The sequence below is a fragment of the Xenopus laevis genome, chromosome 1L (assembly GCF_017654675.1).
Source record: "Xenopus laevis strain J_2021 chromosome 1L, Xenopus_laevis_v10.1, whole genome shotgun sequence".
Lineage (NCBI taxonomy): Eukaryota > Metazoa > Chordata > Amphibia > Anura > Pipidae > Xenopus > Xenopus laevis.
This window is the reverse complement of record NC_054371.1, coordinates 91,295,693-91,314,703: the sequence shown is the minus strand read 5'-3', so window position 1 is coordinate 91,314,703 and position 19,011 is coordinate 91,295,693. Positions and strand designations below refer to the sequence as shown.

Genomic DNA, 19,011 nt, shown 5'->3' with positions numbered 1-19,011 from the left:
ACAATTTTGACACGCAACTAATTTTTTTTGACGTCCATAGACTATAATGGGCGTCTCCAACATTTCGCCGGCAGCAAATATTTGGCGAAACGGAACGGGTCAAATTCGCCCATCCCTACAAATAACTATAAAACTATTAAAAATAAATATTGAAAACCAATTGAAAAAAGTTGCTTAGAATTGGCCGTTCTATAGCATAATAAAAGTTACATTAAAGGTGAACCACCCCTTTAAGATCTTTCATAATTGTCAAAGCTTTCGTATTTCTGTGTAAGATGCTAAATGTGATTGGATGATAACATAAAAGCTGAGGTTATCTGCACCAATAAATGAGAGCTCTGTGATGCGCTCTGTCATACAGAATACAAAAACTAGAAGCACACCGGGATTAAAAAAAAGTAAAAAAAAAAGAAACTATTTTATTTATCATATTTAAAATCAGGCCAATGTTTCATTATCCTTCTAAGACCTTTATCAAAACCTCAGGTCTTAATAAAGGCCTTTGAAGGTGACCGAAACGTTCACCTGTTTTTAAATATGATACATAAAATTATGATGATTTGCAGCAACCCCTAAGCTTGCGTATAACCTATTGGTATTTGTAGCCCACTGGTGCGAATTCTAAGGCCACTGCAAATAATCCCTTTATGGTATTTTTACAGCAATTAGGGCCATGTAAAATCTTTGCACTCAATCCCTTATAAAGTGGTAATATGTCATGGTGTTCTGCTTTCATTGATCTTATAGCACAGCACATATGGCTGCTGTAAAGAAAGGGAGTCTTTCCCTTCACGTTATGAAGAATTTAAGAAAATATTAACTGAAGGAAGCTCTCCCAGTGAAAAATGTAAAGGCCTTCAGTGCGAGTGCACAATTTAGCAACATGAAGCACATAATTACGAAAAATTAGGCAGACACTCACTGATTTACACAATCAGATAAAAAAAATATACATCTATATTATTCAAGCATTACATGTCTCAAAGAAGGAGATGCTATAGTTAAGTGATGCTAAAAGAAAACTTTCTGTTGAATGAAACCCATAAGGCTTTCTGCTTCGTTTGGCAGATATTATTCTTTAATAAACTAAATGTATTGTTTTACAGTTAGGTCCATAAATATTTGGACAGACAACTTTTTTTCTAATTTTGGTTCTGTACATGACCACAATGAATTTTAGATGATACAACTCAGATGCAGTTGAACTGCAGACTTTCAGATTTAATTCAGTGGGTTGAACAAAAAGATTGCATAAAAATGGGAGGAATTAAAGCCTTTTTTTAAAACAATCACTTTATTTCAGGGGTTCAAAAGTAATTGGACAATTGACTCAAAGGCTATTTCATGGGAAGGTGTGGGCAATTCCTTTGTTATGTTTATCAATGAAGCAGATAAAAGCCCTGGAGTTAATTTGAGGGGGGGTGTTGCTTGTATGTGGAAGATTTTGCTGTTAAAAACATGTGGTCAAAGGAGCTCTCCATGCAGGTGAAACAAGCCATCCTTAAGCTGCAAAAAAAAGAAAAAAAACATCTGAGAAATTGCTACAATATTAGGAGTAGCAAAATCTACAGTTTAGTACATCAGGAGAAAGAAAGCAAGCACTGGTGAAGTCAGCAACGCAAAAAGACCTGGACGTCTATGGAAGACAACAGTGGTGGATGATCGCAGAATCATTTCCATTGTGAAGAGAAACCCCTTCACAACAGCCAAACAAGTGAACACCACTCTCCAGGAAGTAGGCATATCGATATCCAAGTCAACCATAAAGAGAAGACTGCATGAAAGTAAATACAGAGGGTGCACTGCAAGGTGCAAGCCACTCATAAGTATCAAGAATAGAAAAGCTAGATTCGACTTTGCAAAAAAAAAAAAAAAACATCTAAAAAAGCCAGGACAGTTCTGAAATACATTCTTTGGACAGATGAAATAAAGATCAACGTCTACCAGAATGATGGCAAAAAAGTATGGAGAAGGCGTGGAACAGCTCATGAGCATACCACATCATTTGTAAAACGGCGGAGGCAGTGTGATGGCTTGGGCGTGCATGGCTGCCAGTGGCACTGGGACACTAGTGTTATCCATGACGTGACACAGGACAGAAGCAGCAAATGAATTCTGAGGTGTTCAGAGACTAGGGTTGCCCCGCACAAAGTCCCACCCCCAGCCCTGCCCAAAGTCCCACCCCTAGTTCTACCCAAAGCCACACCCCCAATGATTTGCCTAGCAAATTATGATTTTTTTTGGTGTATGTACCAAAAGCTTTCTATCTTTTTATTTGCATGTGTTGCATTCTGAAGTTCAAAGTTGTAACTTTGTGAGCGATTAGGGCTTTAATAATAACGCTGGGCATGTTTGTCCTGGTGCAGTGACCTCTAGCAACCGAGCAATTTTAGCTCCCGCTGTTTTATTTGCTATGGGTTACTACAGCTTTGTATATTTACCCTTTATGCTAGTAAATGAGCAGAATGTGTCCACTAATAGTGATCTGCGACGAGTCCCAAGCTATACTTCATTCGCAACGGCTGGAAACTGACAACGTCTGCTTCCACTCCACACAGCTGTTTACGCAAGCAAGCACGTTCCTGCACTCCCGTCGTTAAGGATGCCAGTCATGTGACAAATCACGCGAGACTGTGACGTTAAATAAGCACCGTAACATGTCCAGGCGTAGCTGAGAATGAGGTAGGAGGGAACAGCGAAGCTGCTAGAAAATGGCGGTTCCTCCCCTCACAGAATTTTACCGGCAGTGTAATGGACGGTAATTTTTTAATACCGGCACCGGCTGGGTGGCAACCCTATCAGAGACATAAGAGCCAAAGCAGGATTTTATTAAAGCAAAGAAGTGGAATATTCTTGAATGGCCAAGTCAGTCACCTGATCTGAACCCAATTGAGCATGCATTTCACTTGTTGAAGACTAAACTTTGGACACAAAGACACACAAACAAACAGCAACTGAAAGCCGCTGCAGTAAAGGCCTGGCAGAGCATTAAAATTGAGGGAACCCAGAATCTGGTGATGTCCATGAGTTCAAGACTTCAGGCTGTCATTGCCAGCAAAGGGTTTTAAACCAATTATTAGAAATGTACATTTTATTTTCAGTTTTTTTAATTTGTACAATTATTTTTGAGCCCCTGCATTTTTATGCAACCTTTTTGTTCAACCCACTGAATTAAAGCTGAAAGTCTGCAGTTCAACTGCATCTGAGTTGTTTCATTTAAAATTAATTGTGGTAATGTACAGAACCAAAATTAGAAAAAACAGCTGTCTGCCCAAATATTTATGGACCTTTATATATAATTTATATATAATCATACATATGAAAGCTAAAAATGCATACCATGGCATCAGCTTTGTGTTTTAGTTTCTTGGCCTCCTTCATGTAATGTTCTGGTGAAAGTAACCTAAAGGCAATGCAAAAATAAAAGGGACATATATAAGACGTTACAGAATCAGTGATGTGTAACAGGAGTACTATTAAATAGTCCAACAAACATACTTTTCTTCAAACTTGAGCTGTGGTCTTGTTGGCTTGGCATTACCATTTGGCAAAGAAGGCACTGGGAAAGGATTTGTGTTATTTTCTGCAGACCCCTGGAAATTTTTATAAAGAATTTAGTCCATAAGTGTTATAAAAACGTACTATCATTCTTATAATGTTATATAACAAAATCTTATAAATAAATAATTGCCTCGCTTTGACGTAACATTGACAGATATCCCCTTGATACACATGGTTTCAATGAATACACTTATTTAAAACAATAAGCAAAATGAATGCGCAGCATAAGGAGCAGCTGTTGTTTTTGTTATTTCTTGAGCTAAACAGGGCAAATCAGATACTTATTATCAATACAATACAGATATAAACAGACACAAAAAAGGGGTGAAAGCAGAGCCAAGCTAAGTATATAAATTAAATACAGCAATGCAACGCAATGTCGTCAAAGGAGCAGATCTCTCCCTGATATGCCCACCTTGAGGTGGGTGATATCGGGCTGATCCAATCGTGGGCCCTAGAGCCCAAAAATCAGATTATAATGAAAGGTATACGGGCAATCTGCGGTCCTACTGGATTATATATATATATATATATATATATATATATATATATATATATATATATATAATTTATTTAAATTGGCCTGCTGAAATATGCATGCCAAGAATCAGCCCCTACACTGTCATTATCATCATCTCCTACCTGCACCTGGAACAATTGTCTTGGTCTGGGTGCAAGTCCAAGTCCCACTTCTTTTTTTGCTGAAATCAGCCATGTGTGCCTGCACCTGGGCAGAGGCAATTGTTCCGAATGCAGGCAGCAGAGTTTCCTAATGCCAGCATAGTGGTTGATTCTCAGCATGCATATTTCAGCAGGCCAATTTTCAGCCCTGCCAGGCATTAGCCTAATGGCATGCCAGATTTTCTGTATGTACAGACTAACTTTGAACTGATGGCACTGCAAAATAATCTGTCAAAAACTGCCTCTCAAATGTCTGGTACAGTCAAAACGAAACCAGTTGACTATATCTGTGAACCTACTTGCACCTCAAGGACTATGTCACAGAGGATGTGTTCCTTAAACCATTAAGAATCTCCATAAGACAATTCCCACTGACTACAGAAAGAAGTTAAATCCAAAAAAATTAAATAATGGGCAAAAATGTATTTACAAAAATAAATCCCAGTAACTAGCTACTAGGGATGAACTGAATCCAGGACTTGTTTAGGGACGCAGGCAGGATTTGTCCTTCTCGGGCAGAATGTGGATTTTGCCAAATCCAAGTGCCTGGCCAATCCAAATCCAAAACCTTAAAATCATACGACTTTTCGTCACACAAACAAGGAGGTTAAAATCCTCTAACCCTTCCTAACCCCAATTTACATATGCAAATTGGGGTTCGCATTAGGTTTGGGATTCAACCGAATATTTCACAAATGATTTGGAATTTGCCTTAATCCAAAATAGTGGATTCAGTGCATCCCTACTAGCTACACATCCAGAAAACATGTTGTGTATAATACACTAATAAATTACTAAAAGTTCATATCCTGCACCTTCATTAAAGGGGTTCATCTTCCGAACACTTAGGTATAGTTGTCGGTAGATTCACCAAAAATAAAGACTTGCTTTCCATTTTTTAGCATTTTTCCAAAATTGAAGTTTAAAGTGTAATTCTCCTGTCTCAGATGAGCAGCTAAGCAATCCAAGTACAGATTCTGAACTGTTATAATTTGTTATATTAGTTGATACATTTCTCAGCAGTATCTGTGGAACATTAGCAACTATTGCAGTGTTCCCCAACCCGTGGCTCATGAACAACATATTGCTAAATAACCCCTTGGATGTTGCTCCCATTGACCTCAAAGCAAATGCTTATTTTTGAATTCCTGGTTTGCAGGTAAGTTTTGGTTGCTTAAAAACCAGGTGTACTGCCAAATAATCTCATGTAGGCTCTATTTTGCAGTACACCTGGTCCAACAGTTGACACAGATGCAACCAAATTGCCAACCACAGCCCTTTTTTAGCACCCCCCTGGAACGATTTTCATGCTTGTGTTGCTCCTCGACTCTTTTTACATTTGAATGTGGCTCATGAGTAAAAAAGGTTGGGGACCCCCAAACTATTGTATCAATTCTAACAGCTGCCTTTAAAGGGTACCTGTTGGGCAAAAATACTATCCCCAACCAAAGGTGCGGCTAATGGAGCCCTCACCCCAGTTGGGGATAACAGTAGTTTTTTTTTATTAAAAAATTGCGTCCCATCAGCATAATGAGTTAGCTGTGGTATTCGCTCATTATGCGCATGCATGTGTCCCAACATGGTTAGTCATACCAGGAGCTCCCTCCCGGTGCGTGTGGCCTATTGCTCGTTGGGGGCAATTTAAAAACTACTGTTTAAAAACTACTGTTGAAAAACTACGGTTACCCCCAACGGGAGTGCAGGCTCTATTAGCCCCCGCCTTTGATAATATTTTTGCCCAACAGGAAATCGAGGGTTGCTGCTCAGCAGGACCAAAAATAAGAAATGTATCAAATAAATGTATCAATTTAGAACATTTTACTGAGTTGGTGACCCCCCTTCCTCCCAGAGCTGCTTCAGAAAGACATGAGGTGAAAAATGAAACTTTGAACTTCAATTTTAGAAAACGGTCACAAATACAAAATATCGCATAACAGAATAAAATCTTTATTTCTGGTGAACTATCTGAAAACTACTGAACTGTAAAAAGTGTTGGAAGGAGAACAACCCCTGTGGCTTATCTGCCACTGATTCTGTGGCTTATCTGCCACTGTATGACAGTTTCCAACAGCCCCCCCCCAATCGATATCTGGGAGGGAAGGTTTGGTTTCTCTGGCATCGAGGACCGCATCGGCTGGTTGATGTGGTTCTACGATACTTCGGCACCCATTCGCTTTATTGTAATCTGATTGTTCGACCCTAGGGCCAAATGTTTGGATAAAGCCAATATCGCCCTGCCATTAGTGTGCACATTGGGAAAAGATCTGCTCGTTTGGCAAGGTAGCCAAATGAGCAGAAATTAGCGTGAATGGCCACCCTTAGACTCTGGAGTATAAGTGCAATTACACGTAATTGCTGTAGACTGCTTGCTAGCTGGAAGTGACCTATAGTTTTCTACAAATTAATAACCTCCATGTATAAACAAAAATTAAAGTGCCCAGTGTGTCTTAACAATAACAACATGCATGAGTATGTTTCACTGCATGGGCCTATCTGATAGCTACTAGATGGAGTATTTGGCTAGCCTCAAAGAATACTCTATTTTGTTTTGCCAGGATCACCTTTTATAATAAATTTGCTAACATAGCAAAGTGCACACTGAATTAGCTAGCCAAGCTTTGCAGAACAATCCCAGCAGCCATTTGCTTGTTTACAGACACCAAAGCTACTATGAACTTCTACCCTCTTGTTAACAGACCTACGTTAATCATCTGCTTACAGCAGCAAAATCAAATCACAATAGGTGCGTCTGATGCCCACAGCCAATCTACATCAATATGGTTGAAGTGATATAGTCCAAAAAATATCCTTAATACCTTGCTAGTTTTCACATGATGAGAGAGCTTTTCCTCCAATTTCCTGTGCTTAGAAGAGGAAGGCTCTTTTTGGTTGCTTTTGCTCGTTGTTGTGGACAGTTGGCTGCAGGTGGTATTTTCACTAGGATGCCTCTTTTGTGGCAGCTTCTCTGGTTTCTTCTGTGTGTGCTCTGTGGGAGACATTGGTTTCTCTTGCCGATGCTTTTTGGAAAAACTTTCAGAGGATTCCTTAAGTGCTCTGCAAAGAAGTTTGTAGTTTTTAACAAGAACATTTTTCCCCAGAGATCTTCTGTTAGGGTGCAAAAGAATCTATGGCTACGTCACTCTTGCCATGTAAAGGAACAGTTCAGTGTAAAAATGAAAACTGGGTAAATAGATAGGCTATGCAAAATAAAAAATGTTTCTAATATAGTTAGTCAAATATGTAATGTAATGTAACGGCTGGAGTGATGTCTAACAGAACAGAACACTGCTTTTCAGTTACTAAGCGACCTGAAGGGGGGCCACATGGGACATAACTGTTTAGTGAGTTTGCCATTGATCCTCAGCTCAGATTAAAAATCAAACAGTTATGACCCATGTGGCCCCCCTCAAGTCACTGATTGATTACAGGGAAGTAACAAATCATTGGAAACCAAGAGAGCTGAAAAGCAGGGACTAGTGTTCGGACTATTATGTTACACATCCAGTCACTCCAGCCTTTATACATTACATTTTTCCCAAACTATATTAGATACATTTAGATACATTTTGCACAGCCTATCTATTTAGCCAGTTTTAATTTTTACACTGAACAATTCCTTTTTAAAGGCCTATTTCTGGCAGCTACAACCTCTCAATTTTAAGATCCCTCTCATGGACAGCCTTCTGGTCTCAATGTATGCTTGTCACATTTTTTGTAATTGTTTTGCCATTGTTCAAATATATTGTACAGCACAGGGAAATACAGTAGGTTGCCACTTTATAAATAAACTATATTTATTATATTATTATACCATATTATTGTGGTATAATCAATTTAATGACATCACCATTAGAATAAAAATAATGCAGGCACATCAGATTCTATCGTTACAGGTGTTCTTCTGAACTATGTATTTCCATGAATTTATAGGCAACATAAGAAAAACATAAGGAAAAAGCAGTCAGACCACTTGCCTTTGCAAACAAAGAACTCACTCTATACATGTAAACAGAAACTATTTTGAAACTAGAATGGGCTTATCAAATCACTTACTTTTTCGTAGGCAGCTGTTTATGACTAGAATTTGATTGTGTTTCTGTTTCCAACTTGATTTTCTTGTGTGTTACATTTCTTTCTCCTTCTTCCACCTAAATTTAAACATAATTAATAAATTAATAAAATACAGGGGGAAAGCATTGTGTATGTAGCTTCAGACTAAAATCTTGTGATACAAAATATACAGTGATTTTCATTACAAAAACTACCAGACTACAACAATCTGATGCAAACATGCAGTTAGCATTGGCCTGCAAATTACAAGCTAATAGGCAAAAAAATTAAATTTGAACTTACACTGTAAGTCATGCACCTGGGATGTAAAAATATCCAACCCACTTATACCCTTAATGGGACTACACTGGGCAAATCCATTATGAAAAAGGAGCTTGGAGTCCTTATAGATAATACACTTAGCTGTAGCAAGCAATGCCAGTCAGTGGCATCAAGGGCAAATAAGGTCTTGAGCTGTATTAAAAGGGGTATTGATTGACAGCAGGAAGGGGTCATTCTTCCACTGTATAGAGCACTCGTAAGGCCCCATCTAGAATCTACCAAGGGGCAAATTCACAAACCTCCGGAAATTCGCCAGCGACAACTTCACTCACATCGCCACACTTCGCCAGGTGAAAATTCGCCTAATTCTCTAAAATGCAAAGTTGTGTCCAGGGCGCGGAACGATGGCGAATTTGTGCTAGCGTTAATTCGTCAAGCAAAGCGAAGTTGCTCTAGTGTTGGCTAATTTGCATACGGTTGGAAGTTAAATTTCAATGGACCTATATGTTGCAGCAAATACATTACACTACACAAGCCCAGGGAATCTTAATAAAATAAAAAATAAAATAAAAAAGTTGTTATAATGACCTACACATGTGCCCAGTGTATTTTAAAAAAAATTACGATCTTTTGCAGCCTATCACCCTGAAAAACTGAAAAGCCCCAGCGTTTTTGGGACTTAGAAAAATGTTTCAGGATCTCCTATCTACTCTATTGCACTTCGCCTCGTCTGAGGTGGCGAAGGCAAGTCTGGCGCAAGAGGTAACGTTCATTAAAATCCGCATCTTAGTGAATTTGCGTAGTTAAGTCCATTCACCAGAGAGAAAATTTGCCTGCCGTTAAGAGTGCTAAGTAGCACTACAATCTCCTTCGCTAGCAAATTTACGCCAGCGTTAGTCACTTCACTCTTTAGTAAATTTGCCCTCAAGAGCTGGAATTTTTCTGGAAGGCTGATAATTAAAGCCAGTGCTGACCACTCAATTTTAAAACAACACCCACTTTAAACAACACCCATGCTATCACAAGAAATTCAGTCAGGTCAGGAAGGATTTTTTCACCCTTTTGGAGAGGCTTCAGATGTTTTTTTGCCATCCTCCGGATCAACTAGCAGTTAGGCAGGTTAAAATAGAGTTTAAAGGTTGAACTTGATGGACGTGTGTTTTTTTCAACCTAACTTACTATGTTGCTATGTAAATTCATATGCAAGTTAATGGTGGAAGCATACCAAAAAAACCAAAAGGTTGGATTTCAAAAAAACTTTAAAAAAGTCATATTAACACATACTCCTCCCCTGTAGACAGCAACCCCCAACACATAACTAAACACCTTAGGGACCCCCTAACAACTATTTCTAAATGCTAACAAATTCTCAGCAGGGCACACACAGGCAGACTAGGGTAAACACAGACTGGGTATGACAAGCAGATTATGGCACACACAGGCAGCATAGGGTAGGCAGAGTAGGGAAGACCCAGGCAGTGTAGAACAAGCAGAGTAGGGCACACACAGGCAGCAAAGGCTAATACAGTTTTTCTCATTTTCTCAGACTCCCTTTCATCAGATATGGTACCTATGGATTATATAATCCATAAAAGTCATGACAGTATCCCATTAATACAGGGTATTACAATACTAAGTATTCAATAATAGCTCATATATCATGAAAGCTCCTTACAATGCTGTAACCACTGATTAGCTTTTTTTCAGTCAGCTACAGGTTGAACAATAAAAGCAATCATCTGACCGGTTGCCATAGCTTACTGCCCAGGTGCAAATGTGCCCAGTGTTTATAAATGAGCCCCAGTACTTTCTCAGCACAATAGCCCAGAAAGGTATATCTGGTAAAAGTACAAATTCCACACAGCCCACTGTTTCCAGAATGGTATCTATGCAGCATATCGGTTTCTGAAACTATTTGTGAAATTGTTTGCCAAGCAATACTAGTAAGAGGACAAGATCTGTTCGTTGTTTCTAAGGAATATACTTTATCTTAAGACCCTAGCAAAAAGAGTGACCTTTGACTCTAGAAAGTTTTTACAGTGTAAAAACATTAATTCTGTTCCAATGTCCCATTCTATAATCATTGTTCTTGTTGAATAACTATATACAGAGATAATTAAATTAGGAGACAGTAAAACAGGCATGTCCAAAGTGCGGCCCGGGGGTCAATTGCGACCCATTTTCAAATTTACACCGGCCCTCAGCCTCCATTATGAAATTAATAATAACGAGGCCCCCCAGCACAGTGCGATCAGGAATCCCATAGCAGTAACATTAATGATCTGGCACGTAGAGATGCGTTGTTTTCGCATACTTCTTTAGGGATGAAGGTGTCAATAGACGTACTGACGTGCCAGTACAGTAAACTAAAGAAGTATGGCTTCACTATGTTCCAGTACGTGTCTATTGCTAACACCTTCAGTATAGACCAAGTGGCAGATCATTTCAATGCCCAAATATTACTGCTACGATTACTTGATTCCTGTAATTTAATTTTAATGGTTCAAAGAATGTCGGGCTAAATGGTCGGCCCCCACACATTTTCACCTCACCAAATCTGGCTCTTGTTGCAAAAAGTTTGGGCACCCCTGCAGTAAAATGAAGAATGCAATAGATTCCAGATTTCTTTATCACATTTGTTTTTAGGTTTGATGGAAACTTTGCAGTGTGAATACTTTTGAAAGCTACATTATCAGTCATCAGTATCTTCTGCCACACAAAAGTGCATAAACACTATCTGAATTTTGAAAAGCAAAATTCCTGATACCTGATTCCACAGACTGAAAGGAAACCATCAGGGGTGTAACTACAGAGGAAGCAGACCTCGCAATTGCAGGAAGCCCAGGAGTGTGAAGGGACCTGTAAAGCCCTAATTAATGAGAAATTGCAATATATTTTGTTGTGGAACCCAGTAACATCTAGTTATGACACTGGAAATCACAGTGTAATGCAACAATTCCCTCACCTTGAATTACACTGTGAGCTTAAAGGAGAACTAAACCCTAAAAAATTAATATGGCTAAAAATGCCATATTTTATATACTGAACTTATTGCACAAGCCTAAAGTTTCAACTTTTCGATAGCAGCAATGATCCAGGACTTCAAACTTCTCACAGGGAGTCACCATTTTGGAAAGTATCTGTGACACTCAATGGGCTCTAAGCAGCTGTTGAGAAGCTAAATTATCAAGCAGAAATGAGGTTAGCCTTTAATATAAGATGATGTTACAGTGTTGAATATTAAATTCTCATGCTAGTACCTCTGGTTTCTGTGCTGCCATGTAGTAATTATCTGTATTAAGTACTTATATTGTGACATTTATATTCTATTTGTACTATATATGTGAATCCTAAGTTCAGTAACTGACAGCAGCACAAAGCATGTGCAGTGAATCAGTAGAAAAGAAGATGGGGAGCTAAAGGGGCATCTTCAGAGGCACAGATCTTTACTGCTAAAGGGCTGTGGTTGCCTGGGGCTGGTACAGAAGCCCAAAACATAATGTACAACATATCTAGCCTACATCTTTAGCTAGGCTTGAGTTCTCCTTTAAGGGAGGTCAGAAACTCGTCCCTGTGATAAGAGATAGACTATCATGGTTTTCTGTGGAACCAGGTATGTTTCTGTTAAAAAAAAAACATTTGGGATGCAGCAAATCCAGTATTCGTTATGGGATTCAGCCTTTTTCAGTAAGATTCAGATTTCTGAACCAACAGAATCATTAAAATTATGTGACTTTTCTGCATATGAATAAAGAAATTACGATTTTTTTCTTTATGTGTGCACAGGGTGTGGTTCTTTTTAACCCTTTATTCTTTTACTTGCATATACAAATTAATTCAGGTCAGGATTTGACCAGATCCTTCATGACAATTTTGGAATTGGCCAAAACAGTGGATTTGATGTATCCCTAAAAAATATATTTATTTAATTTTGGAACGAGGACCAAACAGAATGAACTAATGTCCCTTTGAATCCTGATGCTTGCATAACTTCCACTGTTGATAATTAGAACCCCCACTCATTACCTTTCTCTTTGTATGCTCTTTGCTGTGATTTTTAGAGTGTTTCTTCTGTGACTCTTCTTTTCTCAAAGAAGTTGTTTCTTTGCAGCTTTCCTTCTTACTTTTAAGCTGGTTTGCTTTTATAGCAACCCCTGGGACATTTGAAAGTAGTGATAGCTCAATTTTAACAACAAGGGAACACGTTTTGTGGTTGTTAGTAAGTGGTGGTAGTCTATTGTCTCCAATGGGTAATAACACTTTGTCTTTGTGTAAATTCTCACGTACAACAACTGCTGGGTGAGAAAGATGCGTCCTATTATTGGCTTTGCTCTGCACCTTCACAGAAGTCACTGAGAGAGCATTGTGGGAGCATTGTGGGAGTGAATGGGTTGAATGGCTCTTTTCTGAAAGACTATTTGAACACTTTTTGCTGCTACTAACATGATGAGAACTCTTGTGCTTCTTTTTTTCACTGGTTTGTGCAATGCTTGCTTTTGTGTCCTTACAAACATTTAATTCTATTTTATCTTTCGTTTTCACAGATGGCTTCTCTTTGGAAGGCTGATCTCTAGGCCTGTAAGGTTCACTTTCTACTTTAAGTCCCACATTTGGCTCTTCTGGCCCCAAAGATTTGAAAGACTTGCTTGGCTGTTTTATGCCAGCTGTCTGCCTTGGAGTAACAGTTTTACTGACCACAGGAGACTCTGGGCAGTCTTCTTTATTCTGAACTTGTTCTGGAGAAGTCCATGGTGATGTTTTGTGGGATGTTTCTAAATTCTTTGGGGACTCATGAGGAGAGGGGGGAATACTTCCTTGTGTTTTACTCTCCCACTGACTTGATAGTTCCTGGTCCACAAGGTTATGGTTTTCAACTGGTGCTGCAGACTGTCCAACTTTATTCATATAATGGCGTAACTGCCATATATCAGGATCTGGCTGTAATAAAGATAGGGGAGGGGGAAGATTTTAATCAACAATGTACATTAGATTCTACCTTATCTATACACTTAAAACAAATAATTTATTTAATTTTTTGTTTTCATAAACCTCAACTCATTAGTACTGTAAATCTACATATAGATTAAAATATATTTCTAAAGAAACGCTATCATGGAAGAATATATCATTTTACTAGTTGGGTGGAATGCAAAAGTTTGGACACCAGTCACCAAATTACATATATAGTTTTGTAACTGAAAAGTAATAGACAACAACTGCAAGAATCTGTTTTAAAAGCAACATATTAGAAATACAATGCAAAATGATATCCTATTTCACAAATATAAAACTTAGGAACAAACAAAATAGTAATTGTTGCATTTTCAAAAGACTGAACACCCTCTTTGACACAAATGATAGCTTGTATCCAACTAAAGATAAAGGTAATTTTTTTTACTTCCAAAGACTGATTCCAGAACGTTCCGATAATATTGATAACCTATTGGATGATTGATTGTATACGAACGATCGTTGGACGAACGATCGCCTCAACATTATCGTTCCCAAAATTGATCGGATGAGTTTAAAAATTTTAGTCGTTCAGGGATAAAATCTGTCTTTTCGCATGTCCGGATTGTAGCACAAGCCAACGAACATATACAGAACAATGAACATATACGGAAGGACCCGATTGTTCTTTGCTGAAAACTTCATTTGTAACCATATGAACTATGTAAGAAATAAATTGGTGCTGACTGCAGGAATATCACCTCATATGTGAAAGAAATTTATTATGCCATAGCAAGACATAATTCCATATGTCTGCATGGAGCAGGGAAGGAGAAACTGACTATATACTACAGACAGTGACACAAGGCTAGCACCACTTCGCGTTTGTTGAACAACGGTTATATCTGTTCATATGATCGTTCTCCGTGGATGGCATATCATATGGTAAAATAATCGTCAGACGATAGTGATGCGATTGTTCATCGCAGAACGATAAAAGTATGTCCGTGTATGGCCACCTTAAGAGTCATTCATTTCTTGTAGCTTTTTTTTGCCATTCAGAGATCTTATTGGGCTGTGGCATGTGCAAAAGTTTATTTTGTGGCTCTGGTTGGTGGGTCACAGTAACAGTTCCGAATAAGCACCTGGATTACTGAGCTGCCAGAATGAAACATCAGAGATAGGAACATTAAACTTTAGACTTCAATTCTGGAACAACAGTTAAAAGATAAAACATGGAAAGCAATTGAAATAAGACGGGTAAACAACCTGAAAACTGATCTGAAAAAAGTGTTTGGAAGGTGAACATCCCCTTTAATTGGAACTATGAAAATCAAACCAAGAACTGGAAGACCAAGAAAACTGCTGGCAATGTTCCCTCTAATTCCTTCATAGTGTAAGGCGTCCTCGGTGCGTCCAAGATGGCGGCGCCCAGAAGAGGCCATGAGGCCGTCAGACGCCAGCGTAGCGCTGGCGTTTTCACGCAGCGTATTTACGCTGGTTTTTTTTTACGCAGCATATTAACGCTGGCGCATCCTTAGACGCTGACGCATATTCTGGCGCATATTCTGACGCACATCCTGTGACGTCATCTAGCGCGTTTTGGCGCGAAAATCCACCTATTTAAAGTCGCCAGAAGGTTTTCTCAGTGCCCGAGTATAGCTTCTTCTATCCTGAGTTCCTGGGTGTTCACTATTATTGATTCCTTGATCTTTGACCTTGCCTGAAACCTCGACTTTGATATCTTGCTGCCTGGACCGACCTCTGCCTGGAATATCGACCACGTTATCTTGCTGCCTGGACCGACCTTTGCCTGAACTGACGATTCTTCTGCCTAAACCCTTTTGTACCACGAACTGTGTTTGCCTAGTTGCTTCCTCCTTGGTCCGCACTCCAAACTGCGCCTTCGGGCCCTGACACATAGCTATGTGCGCAAAAAAAGATTTTGTGCACACATTTTAAACATATGTGTGCTAAGTTTTTTAAAAACTGTGTGCTCTGGTCAGAATTAATACCAAATTTTGTGTCTTCACCCAAAATACTTTGTGTATTACACAATTTGTTGTGTGCACTGGCCTCAAAATGTGTGTGTGTACATGCAAAAGCACACACCTAAGAGGGAACATTGACTGCTGGACGCCAGAAAGGCAAAACCTCATATGAACTGCATAAAACCTCATAAGAACTGCAGGAAAATTTGGCTAAAACAGGATTGTTGCTTGCTTGCACAAACTGCATGGAAGAGTAAACAGGAAGAAGCCTTAGGCTAATGTCACATATAGCGGATTTCAGCCTACAGACAAGCGCAGGCCAAGAATCTGTTCCTATGCTTCTTGATGTACCTTTCCAAGAGACATAATGTTGGCCCAGGTGCAGGATTCCAGGGCAAAAATGCAAAAAAAATCAAGTAGTACAGGAATAGATTCTCGTCTTGCATTTGTCGCAGACCAAGATTCACTACATGTGACCTTATCTGCGACCTCATCACAAATGTCAACATCTGAGGTCTGCAGCATCTTGACATGGTAACATAGTAAGTTAGGTTGAAAAAAGACAAACACCCATCAAATTCAACGTTTTAACTTTTTTTATACCTGCCTAACTGCCAGTTGATCCAGAGGAAGGCAAAAAACCCCATGTAAAGCATCTCCAATTTGCCTCAGAGGGGGAAAAAAATTCCTTCCTGACTCCAAAATGGCAATCGGACTAGTCCTTGGATCAACTTGTACTATGAGCTGCCTTCCATAACCCTGTACCCCAAAACCCTCTTTTCTTCAAATCGGAATGGTTGACCTTGTGTCAGCTGGAAAGACCTACTGGTAAATAAAGCATTAGAGAGATCATTATATGATCCCCTTATATATTTATACATAGTTATCATATTATCCCGTAAGCGCCTCTTCTCTGGTATGAACATTGCCAATTTGGCCAGTCTTTCCTCATAGCTAACATTTCCCATACCTTTTACCAGCTTCGTTGCCTTTCTCTTTACCCTCTCTAATACAATAATGTCCTGTTTGAGTGATGGAGACCAAAACTGTACGGCATATTCTAGATGGGGCCTTACCAGTGCTCTATACAGTGGAAGAATGACCCCCTCCTCCCGTGAATTTATGCCCCTTTTAATACAACTCAAGACCTTATTTGCCCTTGATGCTGCTGACTGGCATTGCTTGAGCCAAGTTTATCATCTACAAGGACTCCAAGGTCCTTTTCCATAATGGATTTGCCTAGTGCAGTCCCATTAAGGATATAAGTGGCTTGGATATTTTTTCTATAAAATGCTAAAACTTAATTTAAAGGTGAACCACTCCTTTAAACGTCATCTGCAAGGAAGGTTGGATAAAAAAATCCCTTAAACACTTAAATTTCTCTTGAAAGGCTCTAAGATGGATACAGGCTGTGATCTGTGTGAGGAGAATGTCCGAACATTTGAAAATACCACAATTACTAAATAGTTTGTTCCTATGTTTTAACGTTTGTGTAATAAAATGTAACTGTGCATTAATATTTCAAAAACGTTTTTTTATTACACTGATTTCTGTGGTAGTTGTTTAATACTTTTCACTTAGATTAACTAAATATGTAATTTGGCAATTGGCCATTGCCATTTGCTTAGCCATTTTGCACACTCCGTACGGCCCCATCTAACTCAAGGGTGTCAGGATCACTGAATGTAAATCATATTTCATGTAGCAATTCCAACAAATCAGTATTGGTATTTTCGGGTGCTTCGGTACCCATGGAAGAGGAGATTTCCGGTAGGTGCAAAGTGTAGCATCTGTTTTAGCCCAAAAGGACTTGTAACACCAAAACATTTTTTATATAGCTTTAAATAAAATGTACAGTTACCGTGCAATCTTTAAAAATGTAGTTTGCTTCAGAAATACAAATCAGCGAAGTCATTCAATTGAAGATTTATGTATTCACCTATATTGCATTGTAATCACATATGTAGTTACTGGTCCTTTAAAGCATAGTGGACATGTAGAAGTTTTTCCGTTCACAAAATTTACAGCAATCATACATACTAGTGCACTAAACTGTATTAAACTGTGTACGGTGCTATATATATTAAAATTAAACTCATTTGCATTTATAAACAGGCTTCTGCTTCTATTCCCTAACATTGAATTTAAAGGTATACAAAGTTTTATACTATTCTCTGTGAATGCACTCTGAGGATTGTGTTTATTTCAGACAAAGTGCTTACTTCTGCAGATCCAATTTATCAGCTTCAAGGTTTTGTGAAGGCTGATACCAGATATATATTTAAGTCAATGCAAGTTCTTTGAATACATGCCAACGTAACTGCATATATGATCCATGCAACAGGCATAATAGTCCTGTACCTCTGGAGTAGGCACTCTTGGAGGCTCAATCACTTCGTTGTCACTTGAGATGTCTTCGCTCCCAGAATCTGACGAGCTGTCTGACTCGCTGCTTTCTGATTCTACACTGCTGGAATGTGCTGAAACCACACTGTTGGTCTGGGACTGCAGGACACTAAATACCAAGCAGATTGCATTAAGGCATGTACCCACAGACTGCATTTAAAACATTTCACCACTATGTTTAAGTGTTATATTTAAGCAATGATTATGACACTTATAATGTAGCTTACTATTATATGACACAATGTCTAATATTGTGCATGATATATTAAAAAAACTATACATATTTACAGCATGCCTCCAGATCAGATCCAGAAATGATACAAAAACAAAAAAGATCATGTAATTTCTCTTCACCAAATGTAAAATTACTAATGCAGATGGCTTTAAAGGGGACCTATCGCCTTATGAAATAATTCCAAATCCTATTTTATCATATTAGTCAAGCAAAATAAACTTTACTTACACTATTTAAATCATTTCAATTTTGTTTACTTACATCTGGTAATTCATAATTATAGTGAGCAGGAAGGTGACATTTTGTGGGCACTGTTATTAAGCCTTGCTTCATCTCAAGATCTTGTTTTTTCACCAGAATAGTGGACCTGATGCCCATGCCCATGCACTGGCTACACAATTAAATGGTGAGGAGGGAGGGGGAATGTGGGTAGTGCAGTGACATCTAGTAAGTGCTGAATGGAAGGTGAAAGTAATTGCCTCCCCCACCTCTATGCCTAAGGCATAGAGGAGGGGCAGGCAATATATGATTGACAACTGGGATTTTTAAATGAGTTTACAACAGCTATGAATGCTTCAATAAAAAACGAATTTGGATTTCATGTTTAATTTGAAAAGTACTTTTATTATACAGATTTTTATGTCTGGGTGACAGGTCCACTTTAAAGCAAAAATGTAGAATGTAGCCTTCTAGTAAGTTTATTGTGCGCATTTCCTGTGTCCAATGATCACTCAGTATTGATTAGCAGCCAGTTTGCACAGAATTATTAAAAGGGGAAGTTCACAAAAACATAACTTTTTTAATGGTTTGGAACAGTTCCCTAAGCCTAGCCTCCTGCTCTCCTGCTGAGCTGGC

General features: G+C 38.7%; 1 protein-coding gene across 3 annotated transcripts in view; it reads right to left on the bottom strand.

Moving 5' to 3' along the window:
* Positions 1–19,011, bottom strand: part of aff1.L (AF4/FMR2 family member 1 L homeolog) — a 107,115-nt gene that overhangs the window by 7,181 nt on the left and 80,923 nt on the right. For all 3 annotated transcript variants that reach the window (XM_018253237.2, XM_018253226.2, XM_041591245.1), the window contains 6 exons: positions 17,877–18,030; positions 12,601–13,512; positions 8,296–8,390; positions 7,059–7,296; positions 3,499–3,593; positions 3,340–3,403 (listed from right to left, as the gene is read on the bottom strand). In XM_018253237.2, coding sequence (XP_018108726.1) covers positions 3,340–3,403; positions 3,499–3,593; positions 7,059–7,296; positions 8,296–8,390; positions 12,601–13,512; positions 17,877–18,030 — 1,558 coding nt within the window. The remainder of the gene's footprint in view (positions 1–3,339; positions 3,404–3,498; positions 3,594–7,058; positions 7,297–8,295; positions 8,391–12,600; positions 13,513–17,876; positions 18,031–19,011) is intronic.